At 55.8% G+C, this 16,456-nt stretch overlaps 1 protein-coding gene across 1 annotated transcript; it reads left to right on the top strand.

Annotated features, from left to right (window-relative positions):
• Positions 1–827: 827 nt before the first annotated feature.
• ACVRL1 (activin A receptor like type 1) lies at positions 828–15,652 on the top strand. Its single transcript, XM_036252714.1, has 10 exons — positions 828–864; positions 5,750–5,817; positions 6,333–6,584; positions 6,761–6,969; positions 7,206–7,305; positions 7,662–7,808; positions 8,108–8,383; positions 9,038–9,235; positions 11,763–11,893; positions 13,326–15,652. Exons 2-10 carry the CDS (start codon positions 5,754–5,756, stop codon positions 13,458–13,460), a joined length of 1,512 nt encoding a protein of 503 aa, XP_036108607.1. The 5' UTR covers positions 828–864; positions 5,750–5,753; the 3' UTR covers positions 13,461–15,652.
• Positions 15,653–16,456: the final 804 nt, after the last annotated feature.

Below are 16,456 nucleotides of genomic sequence, written 5' to 3'. Positions count from 1 at the left end.
CAGCTGGAGGGGCTCAGACTGTCCTCACCACGCACCCAGAGCCGCCCCATCTGGGCCGAGAGAGGCTGCGGAAGACGGGAGGGGACAACAGGAGGTGAAGGCGCCGGAGGGAAGGGGCTGAAGGATTTGGACCGAGTGGGACTCCCCGAGGTCGGGAGGAGAGGGGGGCCAAATTTCCGTACCCTGCCAGCCCCAAGCTTTGCCCTTGGACCGGGGTTGAAGGTAGGGAGGAACAGGTAACTTCTCTCCCTAACCCCTCCCCGCACGTCCTTCGCGCGGTGACCCATTCTCATCCCGAGATGCCCGGTTACCCGTCAGCGGCTCCGAGTGGCAGGGGGCGCCCCCACCCCAGTCCGGGCATCCGATGGGGCTCTGGCCCCTGTGGCTCTGGGCCGGACCCCGTGCGACCCCAGCAGCCCGAGTCCAAGGCCCGCCCCCTCGGGGAGGCGGATGTGGGAGGCTCGGGGCGGGGGCACGGGACGCGGTCACGGAGCTGGGGGCGCTGAGGGGCGGCTGCCCCCGGTCTGGGAGCCGCGCGGGGGAGGGTCCGGTCCGGCAGTCCCGGCGAGGGGCGAGCGGGCGGCCCGTCGGCGAGCTGGGCAATAGGAAACGGTTTATTAGGAGGGAGTGGTGGAGCCGGGGCCAAGCAGGAAGACGCTGGAATAAGAAACATTTTTGCTCCAGGCCCTTTCCCAGTCCCCGGAGGCCGCCGCGCCAGCAGCGCCGAGCGAGCCCCTCCCTGGCCCCAGGGCCCCAGCCTCGTCCCGGCCGCGCCCAGACCCCAGCCTGCCATCCAGCGTTCGTGGTGCGACCGCGGCCGCCGCCACGCGCCCGTGCCCTGCCGCCAGCCGGGCGGGCCCACAGGTGAGAGGAGGTCCGCGGGCGGGGCCGGGGACGGGGGGCGGCCTGACCCCACCCCGAGTGGGCCCTTCCTTAGAGCAGATCCCGAGAGCCCCTCAGAGAGGTGGCCGCAGGGTCAGTCCCAGCTCATCCGGAGCACAAGCTATCCCTCACCCTCCGGCACATCTGCCCCTACCCCACCTGAGACGGGAGGGGGCTGGACTGGGAATCAAAGCACTGTTCCCGGGACCAGTCACTCCGCTTTGTTCTCCTATTCTAATCCACGTAAAATGGGCAGAAAGATTCCTGGCCTGCTTCACTGAGAGTGGGTCACATGTCCCTCCAGGCAGCTGGCTTGACCTCCGAGTGAGGGTCCATCTCAAACGTTTTGAGCTCCCCCGCCCCCCCTTGATGTCTAGCTTTCCCAGCCCAGCCCTTGCAGCTCTTGCTTAAGGAATCTGACCCAGTAACTCCAGCCCACAAACCTCACCTCTAACCCTGCGTGATCAGATCATCCCCATGCCATGGCCTTCCTTCAGGACCCAGGCCAGAGGGATCCCAGTCTCCCACAGGAGGGAACCCCAGGTTTCCAGTCTATGCTGGAGGCCAGTGCTGTTGAGCCCACCCCCTTTTCTTCGCCAAGGTCAGGACCCTACTGGACAGTAGCTCATGGGCAGCTTCCGGCTGAGTCCTCTCTAATCCCTACTGCCCCATTTGTCCCAGTACCTGTCCTTCCATCTCATTGGATGGTTAAAGGTAGCTACCATTTATTGAGTACTTAACTATGCAGACACCTTTTTCTCATGTGTCCTTGCCACAACTTGGCAGAAGGGTTATTACCCTTCCTACAGAAGAAGAAGCAGATTAAGAATTGAATCACTTGTTCAAAGCTCCATGGATGTTGTAAATGGATGGTTGGGTTTTTGCTAACATTTGTTAAATGCCTACTATGTACCACTTAGTACTCTGCTAAATAATTTTACTACATTATACCTATGAAATGAGCACTGTTATTATTCTCGTTTCACACAGGGAAGCCCAAACCTCAGAAAGTTAAGTTAACATGTTCCCAATCTCATAGTTCTAAGCGGCAGAGGCAGGATTTCAACCCAAGTGTACATGAGCCAGAGCCCCCATCCTGACCTCTGTGCTGTACTGTGCTGCCTCTGCATTCTGCCTGAGACCCTACAATGCTGGTGTGGTGCTAGATCACACTGCTGTTAAGGGTTAATGAAGTGATGCAGATAAAGTGCTTTGTGTGTGGTGAGGACAGCCTGGTAGCAGCAGCTCAGTCTGGCCCTCTACTGTTCAGGTCAGACCTGCAGAGTGAGGTGCTTCACGGCTGTGCTGAGCCACTGCTGCTGCTGGGAACAGGTTTGATCAATCCCTCGGGTGTGATGGGGAGGAAAGATTGAGAACCACCTTCCAAGCACACCCCCAACTCTGGTTTCCCACCTGTGACTAAGCTAACAGATGATTTCTGTCTTTCCATCTAAACAAACCCACATTGGGCACCTGTTGATGACAATAGCAGCGGGCAATCTGTTAATGTTGGTGAGTGAGACCCACTAACTTTTCTCCTTTGTGGAGCTCAGCCAACACCAAACGATTGGAGGAATAGAGTGACCAAGGAAGGATTTATGATCACTAATTTAAGATGATCAAGACACACATGGTGATTATGGGCAACAAACTTAACATCGCTGAGCCTCAGTTTCTCCATTGGATTGTTGTGGGGATTAAATGAGATCAACCATTCAAGTTCAGTACTTAGCACATAAGTCATACTCAGAGAAGGTTAACTCTTATTACTAAGGATTTCACAGTGGTAAGTTAATGTTTTTTTTTATCCTCACCTGAGGACATTTTTTCCATTTTTTGTTCAGATAGAGTGGGAGGGAGGGAGGGAGAGAGAGAGAGAGAGAGAGAGAGAGAGAAACATCGACGTGAAAGGAACACATCGAGTGGCTGCCACCCACACGATCCAACTAGGGCCGGGGACAAACTGCAGCCGAGGTACATGCCCTTAGCAGGAACCGAACCTGGGTCTCTCAGGACCGCAGGTCAACGCTCTAACCCCTGAGCCAAACCTGCCAGGGCAGGTAAGTTAATGTTTGATACTAGTTTAGCATTTGTGATTTCTGGCCAACAACAGTGATGCTTCTATCAGCACAAGATCTTTCACGAATTTTCGCTTAGAAATGAAGAGATACCGTCCGTCCCCAGGAGTCGATTTGTGCTCCAGTCAGGTTGCAGGGCCAGTCACACAGGGTCAGCTCTGAGTTTGGACTGGTGAGGACTCAGCACTCTCCTGTATTTAACCTCACTGGGCACAGTTAGAAACTGGACAGTTACAGTTTTACTCCACCACATTCCCGGATCAGACCGGAGGTGGGTGTTCAAGTGCTGCAGGCTCTCCCTGCGCTTCCTGGGCCCAGGAGGGTTGAGGTGGATGTCCAGAGCAGAGCCCTTGACCTGCCCTCCCTCCACAACACGGCCTTTCATGCTTCTCCAGGAAAGCGGGAGGTCCCTGGATGGGAGTGAGAGTCCCATCCTCTGCACCCCACTCCCACTCACCCAGCAGGTCCTATGAAATGAAAGCATGGTGGCCAGTCTTAATATTGTGTAGGACATTATAGTACCTACTGACAGAATCACCTGGGGAACTTTTTTAAAGTGCATGTTTCTTGCCCTGGCTGGGTGGCTCAGTTGGTTGGAGTGTGGTCCCGTACACCAAAAAGGTTGAGGGTTGGATCCCTGGTCTGGGTATGTATAGGAAGCAACTGATTGATGTTTCTCTCTATCTCCCTTCCTCTCTTTCTAAAGTCAATAAAAGCATATCCTTGGGTGAGGATTTAAAAATTAAAATGCGTCTTTCTTGCTGGTCCCAGATTCTGACCAAATCAGAATCTGGAGTGGGGTTGAGACCAAAGAATGTGCATTTCTAACCAAGCCCTTCAGGTGATTCTGATGCCCAATGAAGTAGGTGAGGGTGCAGGGGGCCTGGGCAGAGAAGTGGAGCATGGCTAGAGGACCTTAGGAGGATGCCAGATTCATCCTCATTGTTTTCCACTTTTTCCTTCCTGCCCCATACCCTTTCCTTAGCTGCTTTATGGGCAAGCAAAGGCTACTGCCAAGGATGGCTTCCTGCTTATACCCCAGTGGACAGATTCAGCTCGTCTGGGGCTCCCTCTCCAGCCTCCTGTCCCACTGCAGAGTCCTCGCTGCCTGCCAGGAGGGGCAAGAGGCAGGAGGTCAGGCAGAGGCTGGGGACACAGCTGCAGCCCAAGGCTCCATTTCCTCCCCCAGCTCTGGGCCTCTGGGGCAGAGGAAGCCCAGGCAGGAAGGCCAGAGCTGCCACCAGCCAGAGAGGCATACACAGTCCACCCTCCCACCCCCTGTCCCAGCCATCCTGCCCCCAGAGCCTTAGCATCATGTATCTTCATTTGGCACCATTCTTAGACTATGGGCCTTCTGCAGCCTACATGGCCATCCGCCCAACCCTACCAGCATCACCATGTGATGCCAGAAGATGCTCCCCCTCCCTCGTGTTGGTTGCCCTGTCGGGGATCCAGTCCCCAGGTAAATGCCTGCATATTCACCACCTTTCAGAAAGTCCTTTTTGCTATCTGACCTCAGTCCTCCTTGCTGCAGCTTCAGCCCTTATCTTCTTGTTCTAAACCTTTGAGAAATGAAGAATGAGGTAGCTTCTGAAGCACTAGTTGGTTTGGGACCAGGTTTGGGGACTGTCATAAATCAGAATTACTCCCCTTAACACTCTCCATCCAACTTCTGGAAATGTTCAACCTTAGCCAGCCATGGAAGGTCAAACATTCAGTGTCTAAGTGTGTTTCACTTCCCTTCCCATATCATTGGCCCTGCCCCCACTCTTTCCCAGGACAGCAAGGACAGAAAAGGGGGCCAGGGAATGGCACAGAGAGGGCTTCTTATACTCTGGTGAGGTTGCAGAGAGGGTCCTGTCACCTAGCATGAGCCAGCATGAGCCAGCACAGTGAAAGCTTTGTATGGTTGCCATAGCTCTCAGGGCCCAGACACAGGCTGCCAGCCTGGATTGGGAGACAGAAAGGAAAGAGCACTGGACTGGGAGTCTGGACTCCTGTGTTTTACCCCTGGTACTGCCTCTGAATCTGTCTGGACTTGGACAAGCCTCCTCTCCTCTCTGAGTCTTAATCCTGTCTTCTCTAAAATAAATAATTGAGCTTTGTGATTCACAAGGTGCCCCCCTAGGATTCTGCCATGGGGGTGTTCCAGCCCCAGGTGGCTTCTCCAGACCCTGTGCCTGCTCCAGCCTGCCCTGAAAATATGCCCTGAACTCCATGCTGTGCGTGACTCCTGCCTGTTCTATCCAGACCCCAATCTAAACAATCTTGATTCCTGTTCCCAGCTTGGCGGGACCCTGAATGGCAGGAAGTGAAGACAGGAGCCTGTTTATGTTTGAGGCAGCCAGGGCTTGGGGGGGGGGGGGGGGCACTGGGAAAGGGCTGGGCATGGGGGGGAGGCTGGAAGTGGGTGGGCAAGAAGCAGAGGACAGAAGAGGATGCTGCTGAAGAGATGGTCCTTCCACCCCAGCCCCAAGCCCTCTGTGCCCTCCCGTTGTAGTTCAGGGTTGTGGGACTGGGAGTCCCCCAAGCTCTCAGTCACTTGAACATGGCTCCCCACCCTTTACCCCTAACAGGATGGTTTCCATGGGGAAGTGAACCAGGACTTCCCCTGCAGGCCCCACCCCAAAGCCAGGCGCAGTGGAGTAGTGAGGAGGCCTCCCTGCCCCCCCCCAACACTCCCAGTGATTTCCTCTGGGTGGGAGGGACCCACGATCAGTGGCTGAAAACACAGAGAGGATCACATTTCACAGATCTTACTGCACCCCCTCGTCTGCTCCTCTCTTCAGGACCATGACCTTGGACCCCCTCAGGAGAGGCCTTCTGATTCTGTTAATGGCTTTGAACCTGACCCAGGGTGAGTGCTGTGGGGAACAGGGGCCTGGATGGAGAAAGGGCTCTCTGGGCTCAGCTCTTGCCGGGGCTGTTTGAGGAGGTGGGGAGAAGGGACTTTGGAACTTGGCTGGAGGGCAGGAGACAGGCTACCCCAACCCCCTTTTTCCGTTCTCTTGATCCCAACCTTTAGGCTGGTGTTCTTCCAGGCTCCAGGGTGGAGACCTCTATCTGGGGGTGCAGAGAGTGGGGAGTGCCTGGAAGAGCTCTCAGGGTCGGGGCTGGGGGCCAGGGCTGGGCCTGGGACTGGGAGAGGAGGCCCTAGGATCAGGGAAGGGACAGAGGCCCGGTTCTCATAGTCTCAGCTGCCCCTTGGGTGGGGTGGGGGGAGCTCTAGAGGGAAGGATAATCTGAGGGTGGAACTAAGGGACGAAGGCCTCGAGGGGTTTGTCTGTAGGTCAGAAGGGGGAGGTCAGTGGGTGTTGGGCTCAGCCTGGGGAGTTGGGCCCAGAGTGACTGAGCTTCTGCTGTGTCTCCCAGGTGACCCTGTGAAGCCCTCCCAGGGTCCACTGGTGAACTGTACATGCATGAACCCATATTGCCATGAGCCTATCTGCCAGGGCGCTTGGTGCACTGTGGTGCTGGTACGGGACGAGGGCAGGCACCTCCGGGAAGAGCGAGGTTGTGGGAGCTTGCACGAAGACCTCTGCAGGACACGCCCCACCGACTTTGTCAACCACTACTGCTGCTACAGCTCCCTCTGCAACCAGAACGTGTCCCTGGTGCTGAAGGGTACGTCCAGCTGCCTCAGCAGCCCCTCCCCATTTTCTCAGACCCTTTCCTCTCACCCTGCTTTCCTCTTCTGCTCTGGCCAGGGGGGCGGGGGAGGCAGGACCCTGGGATCTAATAAGGTGTGGGAGGGGAAATGGCCTGATGGAAGCTGTGTCTCAGTGTCCTCCCTCTGGCAGCCACCCCAACCCTGGAGCAGCCGCAAGCAGAGAGCCAGCTGCCTCTGATCCTGGGCACTGTGCTGGCCTTGCTGGCCCTGGTGGCCCTGGGTGCCTTGGGCCTGTGGCATGTCCAGCGAAGGCAGGAGAAACATCCGGGCCTGCACAGCGAGCTGGGCGAATCAAAACTCATCCTGAAGGCATCCGAGCAGGGGGACAGCATGTCAGGGGTATGAGCATGGGAAACTTGGGATGCAGGATGGGGGGAGGGATAGACAGAAGCCACAGAATCAGAGGGGATGCAGTGACAGGGAGCTGAGAAAGGCACAACCACAGACACTTATTCCAGGGGTGTTGGGCTGGGTGAATGAGGAGCACACAGAGATGCAGTAGCAGGGGCCAGGTGGAAGAGGCAGAAGGGGGCTGGGTGAGGGACAGCCTCTCAGGGGCCTCTCGGTACCCCCAGGACCTTCTGGACAGTGACTGTACAACAGGCAGTGGCTCAGGGCTCCCCTTTCTGGTGCAGAGGACAGTGGCACGGCAGGTCGCCCTGGTGGAGTGTGTGGGTGAGCAGTGGGTGAGCCTGGGGGACGGGGACCAAAGTCTCCCATGAGCTTGGAGGGGTGAGAGAGCTCTTGGCCTCTGGAGTCACGGACAGGGCCAGGTCTGGCTCAGAATGGGAATTCCGCTGGGCAAGGAGTGGGTTGGATATGGGTCAGTGCTAGATCCTTCTGCAGAAGCCGGTATGGAACAAGAGGCGGGTGGGGACCTGCCTGCTGGGTTTGGGTCTGGAATGAGTTAAACGTAAGTGTCGGAGGTTCTGCAGATGGGTCCGTGCAGCACCAAGATGGCAGGCTCTTCTGGGGACTACTGTGCCCAGGGGCTTGCGTGACCTCCTCCCTCCCTCTGGCCACTGGATCAGGGAAGGGCCGCTATGGCGAGGTGTGGCGAGGCCTGTGGCATGGTGAGAGTGTGGCCGTCAAGATATTCTCCTCGAGGGATGAACAGTCCTGGTTCCGGGAGACCGAGATCTACAACACAGTGTTGCTCAGACATGACAACATCCTAGGCAAGCTGGGGGCAGGGGGAGTGGTGCTGTGCCAGGCCCGGGGCTTTCGTCCCTCTGAGCTCAAGGTGGAGTCCCCAGCCTCTGGACACTGACCCAACCCTGAAGGACTTCCAGCCGGTCCCCAGCCCCAACCTCTGACTCCACTTCCTCTCTGACCTAAGCCAGAGCAGCCTTCACCCCAGCCCCAGGTTTGCCCTGACCCAGTTCATGCTGTGCCTTCAGTCCCGGCCCTGACCCTGACCAGTCCAGGCTCCCTGATCTCTAAACCCTGGCTGAGCCACCTGACCCCCTGCCCATAGGCTTTATTGCCTCGGACATGACTTCCCGCAACTCGAGCACGCAGCTGTGGCTAATCACGCACTACCACGAGCATGGTTCGCTGTACGACTTTCTGCAGAGGCAGGCCCTGGAGCCCCAGCTGGCCCTACGGCTGGCTGTGTCCGCGGCCTGCGGCCTGGCGCACCTGCACGTGGAGATCTTTGGCACTCAGGGCAAACCCGCCATCGCCCACCGCGACCTCAAGAGCCGCAACGTGCTGGTCAAGAGCAACCTGCAGTGTTGCATTGCGGACCTGGGTGAGCCGGGTGGGGTAGGAGCGGGCCCTTCCCAAGGGGTGGTGTGGAGAAAGGGGTGGAGTAAGGTGGGCTCCTCCAAGGGGCGGGGCAGGGAAGGGGCGGCCCCCTCGCAGGCGGTGGGAGTTCCCAGGTCCTGCACTGGCCCTCTCCTCCGGGCTCTGCCTGTGTGCCCCGCGCGTGCCTAGCGACCACCACGAGACTGATTGGCGCTTTAAAACTTAAAGAGATGTTTGCTATCTCATTTCACCTCCACAAGAGCCCCACAAGTTGCCCAACACTCTTTTTAAGCTTAAACTCTGTCCACCACACCACCCTGGGCTCCAGGAGTTGAGAAAGGGGCAGGGAGCCAGGGACCTGGGTTAGTCCTGGCTGCACAACTAACTACGTCGCTCCCACTCACGGGCCTTGGATTTCTGCTCTATGAAATGGGCGTAATGATGCCTGCTTGCCCACTCATATCTCTCTGGGTTCTTGGGCACCCAGAGAGCGCTACACAAGCGGAGCGAAAGAGGGCCAGTTGTTCTCCCAGCCCACCTCAGGGCAGGTCTCCATTTGCCTGCCCCTCTGTGTCCCACCTCCAACCCCTCCTTGTTCCCTGAACCCCAGCCTGTGGGCTCGGTTGAGCAGCAGAAGTGACAGCCCTGGTACCCACAGGCCTGGCTGTGATGCACTCACAGGGTAGCGATTATCTGGACATCGTCAACAACCCGCGAGTGGGCACCAAGCGGTACATGGCCCCCGAGGTGCTGGATGAGCAGATCCGCACCGATTGCTTCGAGTCCTACAAGTGGACGGACATCTGGGCCTTCGGCCTGGTGCTGTGGGAGATCACCCGCCGGACCATTGTCAATGGTGAGGGCCCGCCCTGCACAGGGTGAGGAAAGGGGAATGGGGCAAGTGGATGGATAAGTAGAAGATGGGACTTCCTGCCTTGGCTGGTGCCTGTGGCCTAAGGTGCTGTGCCCAGACCGCCTACATTCCGTTCATTGCTACTCACCAGTTGGTTTAGCTGAGCAACCTTTTAAGGTTCATCTGAGTCTGCAAGTCTGTGATTCTGGCTGTGAAATCTTGGGTGAGTGATAATAACAGAAATATTAATAGCAGCTAACATTTATTGAGCTTAAATATGTGCCAGATGCCACATAATACACATGTATTGTCTTATTTTACCGTCCTGTGTTGGCAGAAAGCTGGTATTGCTTAGTGGTTCAGAGCATTATATTGAGAATCAGACTGCCTAGGTTCAATTCCTGATTTTGCCACTGACCATGGGCATATTACTTAACCTCTCTGTGCTCAGTTTCCTCATTTCTAAAATGAGAATAAGAATAATTTCTAATTGTTGAGATAATTCAAATAAAGTATTTAGGACAATATCTGGAGCTATTCTGGAGCTCAGTAAATATTAGTGGCATTATTGTTGTCATAAGGAATCCCTGACACAGTATCATCCCCATTTTACAGACGAGGGGACTGAGGCACAGAATCAGAGCTGGCTAGATGCAGCACCAGGGTCTGAAACCAGGCAATCTGACTCTGGGGCCAGTGCTGTTTGTCACTATGCTTCTTAAACCTCTCTGGACCTTGGTTTCCCTGGCCACAGAAATGTAGGATACAACAGTGCTCGCACTGCCTGCTTATTGCTTCCTCGTGGGTGCCACAGGGGCTCAGATTCGGAGTGGCTTGGAGAGGCAGAGGGACCGCATTCCTGCTGGCCCCATACAGTGGGCAGCCCTGTGACCAATGCCTTCCCAGCCCTGAGGTGGATGGATGATGGTTGGTGTCTGGACTGGGAATGGAGGCTTGTCAGTCTTTGTGGAGGCTACCCGTAGGGTGGGGTTGCCAGGAGTCCTGACAGTTTGGAGACAACCCTTAGAATATGACTGGAACTCTGTTCCTTAGGGAGAGGGACGTTCTCACTTCCTGAGCATCTATGAGGAGACAGCTTCATGCCAGGCTTCATTTGCTCTCAGCAGTCATTGATGAGTGGAGGCTGAGGTGTAACCAGTCCCTCTGGAAGACTTGAGGGGCTCAGGTTCCTGCCCCTTCAGGCATGAGCATTCAGAGTCAGCTCTAGAGGCTGGGTCTGGAAAAGGGGCACCTTGAAGGAGCTGAGCCCCTTGGACCAGGCTGCAGGCAGGAAAGGAAGGCTGGGCCAGCCAGGGCCGAGGGGGAGGCTGACTGCAGGCTCCTGGGGCGGAGGGAAGCTTCGTCAGCCCCACACAGATTCAGTGGCGCATTATAAACACTGTAATCTGGTGTCAGCCCCGGCACTGATTAAAGGCCCATTAGACACGCTCAGGCCTCTGTGCAGCACTGATTAGGGCGCGAGCGGCACAGGGGCCGGCCTGGAAGCCCGCCATGGGGAGAACAGCTGGTGCAGGCTCTCCCAGGGTTGTGGCCGTGTGGCCCTGGTCCCCAGCCTCGGCCTGGGAAGCAGGGTGGGGCATGGGGCACTTCTTCCAGGTCTGTCCCCTCCTGCCCAAGCTGTCAGCAGCTCCACAGGCATCATTTTCAGAAATCTGCTAAGGACTGCACACTTGGTATAAGGAGGGGAGGGGTGCCGCCAGCCGAGGGGGTCCATGGAGGCCTGTGCCATCCCTAAGAGGGGGTGATGTTATTTGGACTTAGATAAAAATCCCTTTCTTTTAAGAGAGGCATTTTCTTGCCCTTCTGGTTCCATATCCTCACCCAGCAGTCAGTCAGCTACCTTCCCTTAAGTGCAGCTTGGAGGTCAAGAGCATGCCTTTGGTTAGATTTTCTGGGCTTGAATCCTAGCTCTGTCACCTGTTACCTATGCTTTTAGATAACTTCCTTAATCTCTCTGGCCTTCATTTCATTGCCGATAGAGTGGAGGTCCTAATAGTGCCATTGTGAAGCCTTAATGCAGTGCAGTTAGGACAGTGCCGGGTACATAGTAAGTGCTCAGGAAACATTGGTACCATTAGGCATCTGTGATAGTTGGGACCTGGGAGCCAGGCCCTGCGTGGGAAGCAGCTGTGGAAAGGCTAGAGCAAGATCTGACCTAGGAATCCAAGACGAATTTAAGTCTTGACTTTGCCATTATTAGCTGGCCTCAACCTCTCTGAGCATTAGTGTCGTCATCTGTAAAATACACGTAATAATAGTACCCACCTCATAAGGTTGTCGTAAAGAAAGGATAATGCATATAAAGCATTTATAGCACAATGCCTGGCACATGGTAAGTGCAAAACAAATGGAAGTAGTGATTATTCTTTATATTTATAATATTATAGTGTCTCTCTCAAGGGTAGCGTGGTCAGACAACTGGTATCTTGGCCCCTGGGACAGAGGGTCTAGATAGGATTGGGCCTTCTTGGGGTCCCGAGTGACTGTCCTGTTCACCCTCCATTCCCAGGCATTGTGGAGGACTACAGGCCACCCTTCTATGATGTAGTGCCCAACGATCCCAGCTTTGAGGACATGAAGAAGGTGGTGTGTGTTGACCAGCAGACCCCCACCATCCCCAACAGGCTGGCTGCGGACCCGGTGAGGGCTCTGTGGGCTGGGGTGGCATGGGGTTGTGGCTCACAGCTGGAACCTCTGGGCCCAGGGACGTGTCTGGGGCTCTGCTTCACCTGGAGAGATTCTGGGGGTAGATTCCAGGGTCCCTCCCTGGCTACACCACTCCATGTTCCTGGCCTGTGGACCCCCAGGGACCCTTCAGTTATTCTCGGATTTTCAGAACCCTTCCCTTGCTGGAAAAACCAGAGATCCTCTGCTGCATTTCTCACTATGAAGTTTGTGTTGTTGTTTGTTTTTATCTTTTTCAAAACACTCCATATACTTTTACAAGACATACGCATGTGTATATAAGCACATATAGGCACACGCATGCTGCTACCTAAAGGTACACTCACAGATACATACACTGCATGTATAAGGCAGCCTGCCAGCCCTGTGAAGACAGAGCATGTCTCCTTTGCAACCCTCCGTCCCTGTCATCGATGACTGCCTGGCACACAGTTGGTCCTCAATAAATGTTCATTTATTTATTTTTAAAATTTGTTTTTATCGATTTTTTTAGAGAGAGAGAGGAAGGGAGAGAGAGAGATAGAAACATTGATGTGAGAGAGAAACATCAATTGGCTGCTTCCGACACGCCCCGCACTAGGGATTGAGCCCGAAACCCTGGTGTGTCCCTTGACCAGGAATTGAACCCGGACCTCTCAGTCCATGAGATGACGCTCTATCCACTGAGCCACACCAGCTGGGCTCAATGAATGTTTATGAAAAGAATGAATAAATGTATACATATACATACATATATGTACACATGTACATTTTTATACAACACACATATCCACAAAAAGCCACACATGCATTCATACGCGCACACACACAATTCCTCTTAAAGACCAGCTTGGGGTGGGACTGGCTCCCTCTGGGGCCACTGAGCTTCCCCGGACGGGTTCCTCCCTGGACAGGTGCATTTTGAGGGCAGTGCCCACTACCCATTCACTGGGCCCAGGCAGGGTTGGTGGAGGGCTGGGAGACACTGCCCTCTGCACTGGAGTCTGGCTGGTGGGGATGTGGGAGCCCCAAGGCTTGCATATCTCCCCTTTCTTGGGTATTGGTGGAGGTGGGGGTGGGTAAGGTGTTCCACAGACACTACTCACCACGGGGACCTGTGTGCTCCTGAAGATCCAAGTAACACCCTCTTTCTGTCCTGCCTGCCTTTCTCCACCCACCTTTTCACTCCACTCTCTTCCTCTTCTATTTTTTATTTTACTCTTTCCATCTCTGCCTGGATCCCTCCACCCCCCCCTTTCCACTTCCATCTTTCCTCCCCCTCCTCAACACTCTCATCTCCGCTCTCCCCGTCCTTTCTGTCCTGGGCCATTCTCCTCGCCTTCTCCTGCGCATCTTCTCTGACCCTTGTCTCTGCTTCTCTCCTCTGCCTGTCTCTCCCTCCCCTCAGGTCCTCTCAGGCATGGCTCAGATGATTCGAGAGTGCTGGTACCCCAACCCCTCTGCCCGCCTCTCTGCACTGAGGATCAAGAAGACACTACAGAAACTCAGCAGCAGTTTTGAGAAGCCCAAAGTGATTGACTAGCCAAGGGCCTGACACCTGACTCCCCTCAGCCTGCAGTGTGTGGGGGGAGGGGGAGGCGGTGAATGGAGGTCTAATGGGTGGAGGAAGTGTGTGTGCTGGAGAGGGACGTGCCCCTCTAGGGGCACCCGTGTCTGCCTAGCTCTGCCCCCAGCCCATCCAGCCAAAAATACAGCTGGGCTGAAACTCGATCTCCCCACTGTCTGGCCTGCTCAGAGTAGTAGGCTCCCTGACGCCTGGCTCTGTCCCCACCACCATGCCCTGGGCACACCCCCTACTACACCAGGACAGAATGCAAAGGAGGCCCCAGAGCTAGGAGGGCCAAGCCAGGGAATCCCGGTCTCTTGGGCCAAGAGCCTGGGCCTGCACTTTACCCCCTGCCCTCGGTCAACCCCACTGCCCTACCAGACCTGGTACTGCCACAGTGGCACAGGGCCCAGTCCAGCCTTCTCCAGACACCCTGCCCTGCCAGGCCTTAGCTTCTGGCCCAAGCCCCAGACACCCAGGGCCCATGAGTTTCTCTCCGAGGGTCTGTAGCTCCGCTCCATGATGCCTTGGGCCTCTGTCTCCTGGACAAGACCCCTGCTAGCTGACTACCAGCTGCCTGAGACCTGGAGCCTATCCTGGGCCCCTCCTCTGCCCCCATCCTGGCCGCAGGTGTGGCGGGTAGTAAGCCATTGGAGAAGTGGCAGGTGAGATGGGTAAGGCCAGGACTTTGAGAATAACTAAGAGGCCAGTGAGGCCAAGCATGGGTGGGGAAGGCTCAGCTGGGAGTCAGAGACCCAGGTTCTGGTCCTGGATGCTGCTAAATGACAAGGAGGAGGCCGTCGCTGTCCCAGGACCTGTTTCTTCATCTGCATATCGAAAGAGTTGGTCCTGATGCCCTCTGAGGTTTTCTCAGCTCTAATTTTCTTTGAAATGTCAGCATGTTCAGAACTCAATTCATAGTGTCCTCTTCTCCTATGCCCCAGCCCCTGGCAATTTGCCCCAAGACGGGGATTTGAAAATAACTTTATCTGAGGCCAGGAGTGGCTAAGACGCCTCCTAGTCTAATTCTACAGGCTCCAGTTCCTGCCAATGGCCATCCTTGGGCTCAGACAGTCCCTGGCCTTTTGGCAGACAAGTCAGCCCTTGTTGCCTCTGTGGCTTTGCCTTCTCTACCCAGCACTAGAGGAGCCGATGCTGGCTTCCTGCAGCGCCTCCAAGGTTCAAGAGAAATCTGACTCCAGCCAATAAGCCTCTAGCACCCAGGTCCTGCTCCCCACTGCCCCTGGCCCAGGCCCACACCCTTGGCCAGGTCCCGGAGAGTGTGTGTCTAGAAAGAACCTGGTGGTTGTAGAGAAACACATGGCAAGTTTGGTGTTTGGAAGCCCGTGCGTTGAGGAGGTTAGCCTGAGCCATGGGCAGGTGGATGGGCTCGGGAGCAGTGGTTTGGAGGCAGAGTCTGATGGGTGGTGGGGTTGGGCTCATGCTAGGGACAAGGACAGCCCCACCTTGGGAAGACCTGACCTCACAGCCCTCAGTCCTTGTGGCAGGGTGGAGAAGAAGCCTCAGCTCTTCACAGGAGGCGAATAAAACAGCCTCCTCCCTCCTGTTGTGAACGACCCAGTGCAGCCTCCGTGGGCCAGCTTCGTGAGTGTTCCTTCCACCATCGCCGCCAGGCACTTTCCCAGGCCTGTCTCCCAGCATTGTGCAAGGTCCCTGGGGGAGAACCAGGAAGTGAAACTGAGTGAAAACAAAAGCTAGATGGACCTGCAGGGTTCCCAGATCATCACGGGGCAGCTTGCTTCATGTCTTCTGGTCATTGGAACCCACCCAGCCCAGAAATCAGTTCTTCCCTGAAAGATTTTCTCTCTAATGAATTTGGGGGCCAAAAGGCTCCTTCTGAGACTCCACAGCCAGAAAGGGAAGGCAGCTCTCCCAAAGCCTAGAAAATCCCTAAGAGGAGAAGGTCAGGCAGGAGGTGGAGTGACTGGGGGAGGGTTGAGAAAAGGGGGCCAGTGTTGGGAGAACCGCCAGTGGCCAGGGAGGGAAGGGGGCACTGGTAATCAGTCTGCATAAAGCTTCTGCCTGGGTGCAGAAAGGTGGTCCAGGGTCAAAATGACAGTCTTTTACCTGGAGATACTGGTTGTGAGAGCACTTAGCTCATGCATAGCACATAGTAGGTCCTCAATAAAACCATGGTTGAATCCTGAGCTCCCGCTGAGTTTTCCTAGGCCAGAGCCTCTGCAGTGGCCTGTCACAGAGGGCACCTGGGGGGACAGGGGAGGAGAAGGTCCCAGGGTATCATGACTGGGCTTAGTCCTTAATTGTCAGCTCATGATTTGCTCAGGCCTCTGCTTAGACGCCCCCGCAGCGCCCCAAATTTCTATTTAGACCCTGAGCCAGCAGCAGGCTGCTCTCGGTGCCGGCCACATCGCCCTCTGCTGGCCGAAGGGCTGCCCAGCGGTCGCTGCCCTCCCGCCCTGCGCGGGGATCCTTGGGTTTTGACCGTGGGGATCTCCTCACCACACCCTGGGCGCCAGAGTGCTACTGTTTTGCATGTACTGCCCCGGGAAAGCCACACCTCCAAAGAGCTTTCCGCGTCCTCACGCAGAGGCGGCTTGGACCTGCCTGCTTGAATTTGCTGTTCTCAATTCCCTCTTCAAATGGAGTCCCCGCCTTGCTTAGAGTGCACAGAAAGGGTACCCCAATTCTTTTAGCCAGAGGTCCTCCCCTACTCCCTCCACTCCCAAGTCGGCCCCAGGCCTGGAGCATGTGCTCATGGAGCCCGAACAACAGAGCGTGGGTGTCCTCCTCCCTGAGGACCTCTCAGACCAGCTTTGGGGAAGTGAGGACACTCCTGGCATCCCACAAATGCAGTCTTTCCCCACCCCTGTGCCTGCCAGACCTCGCCCTGATGTCCACACTGTGGTTGGAGAGTGGGCAAAGGGGCAGTAAGAAAATTGCAGAAAGTGAGTTACAAGAAGTTTGGCAGGGATCTGGGAAAGGAGAATTGG

Source organism: Molossus molossus, unplaced genomic scaffold, assembly GCF_014108415.1.
Source record: "Molossus molossus isolate mMolMol1 unplaced genomic scaffold, mMolMol1.p scaffold_m16_p_10, whole genome shotgun sequence".
NCBI lineage: Eukaryota > Metazoa > Chordata > Mammalia > Chiroptera > Molossidae > Molossus > Molossus molossus.
This window is presented reverse-complemented; position numbering and strand designations above follow the sequence as displayed.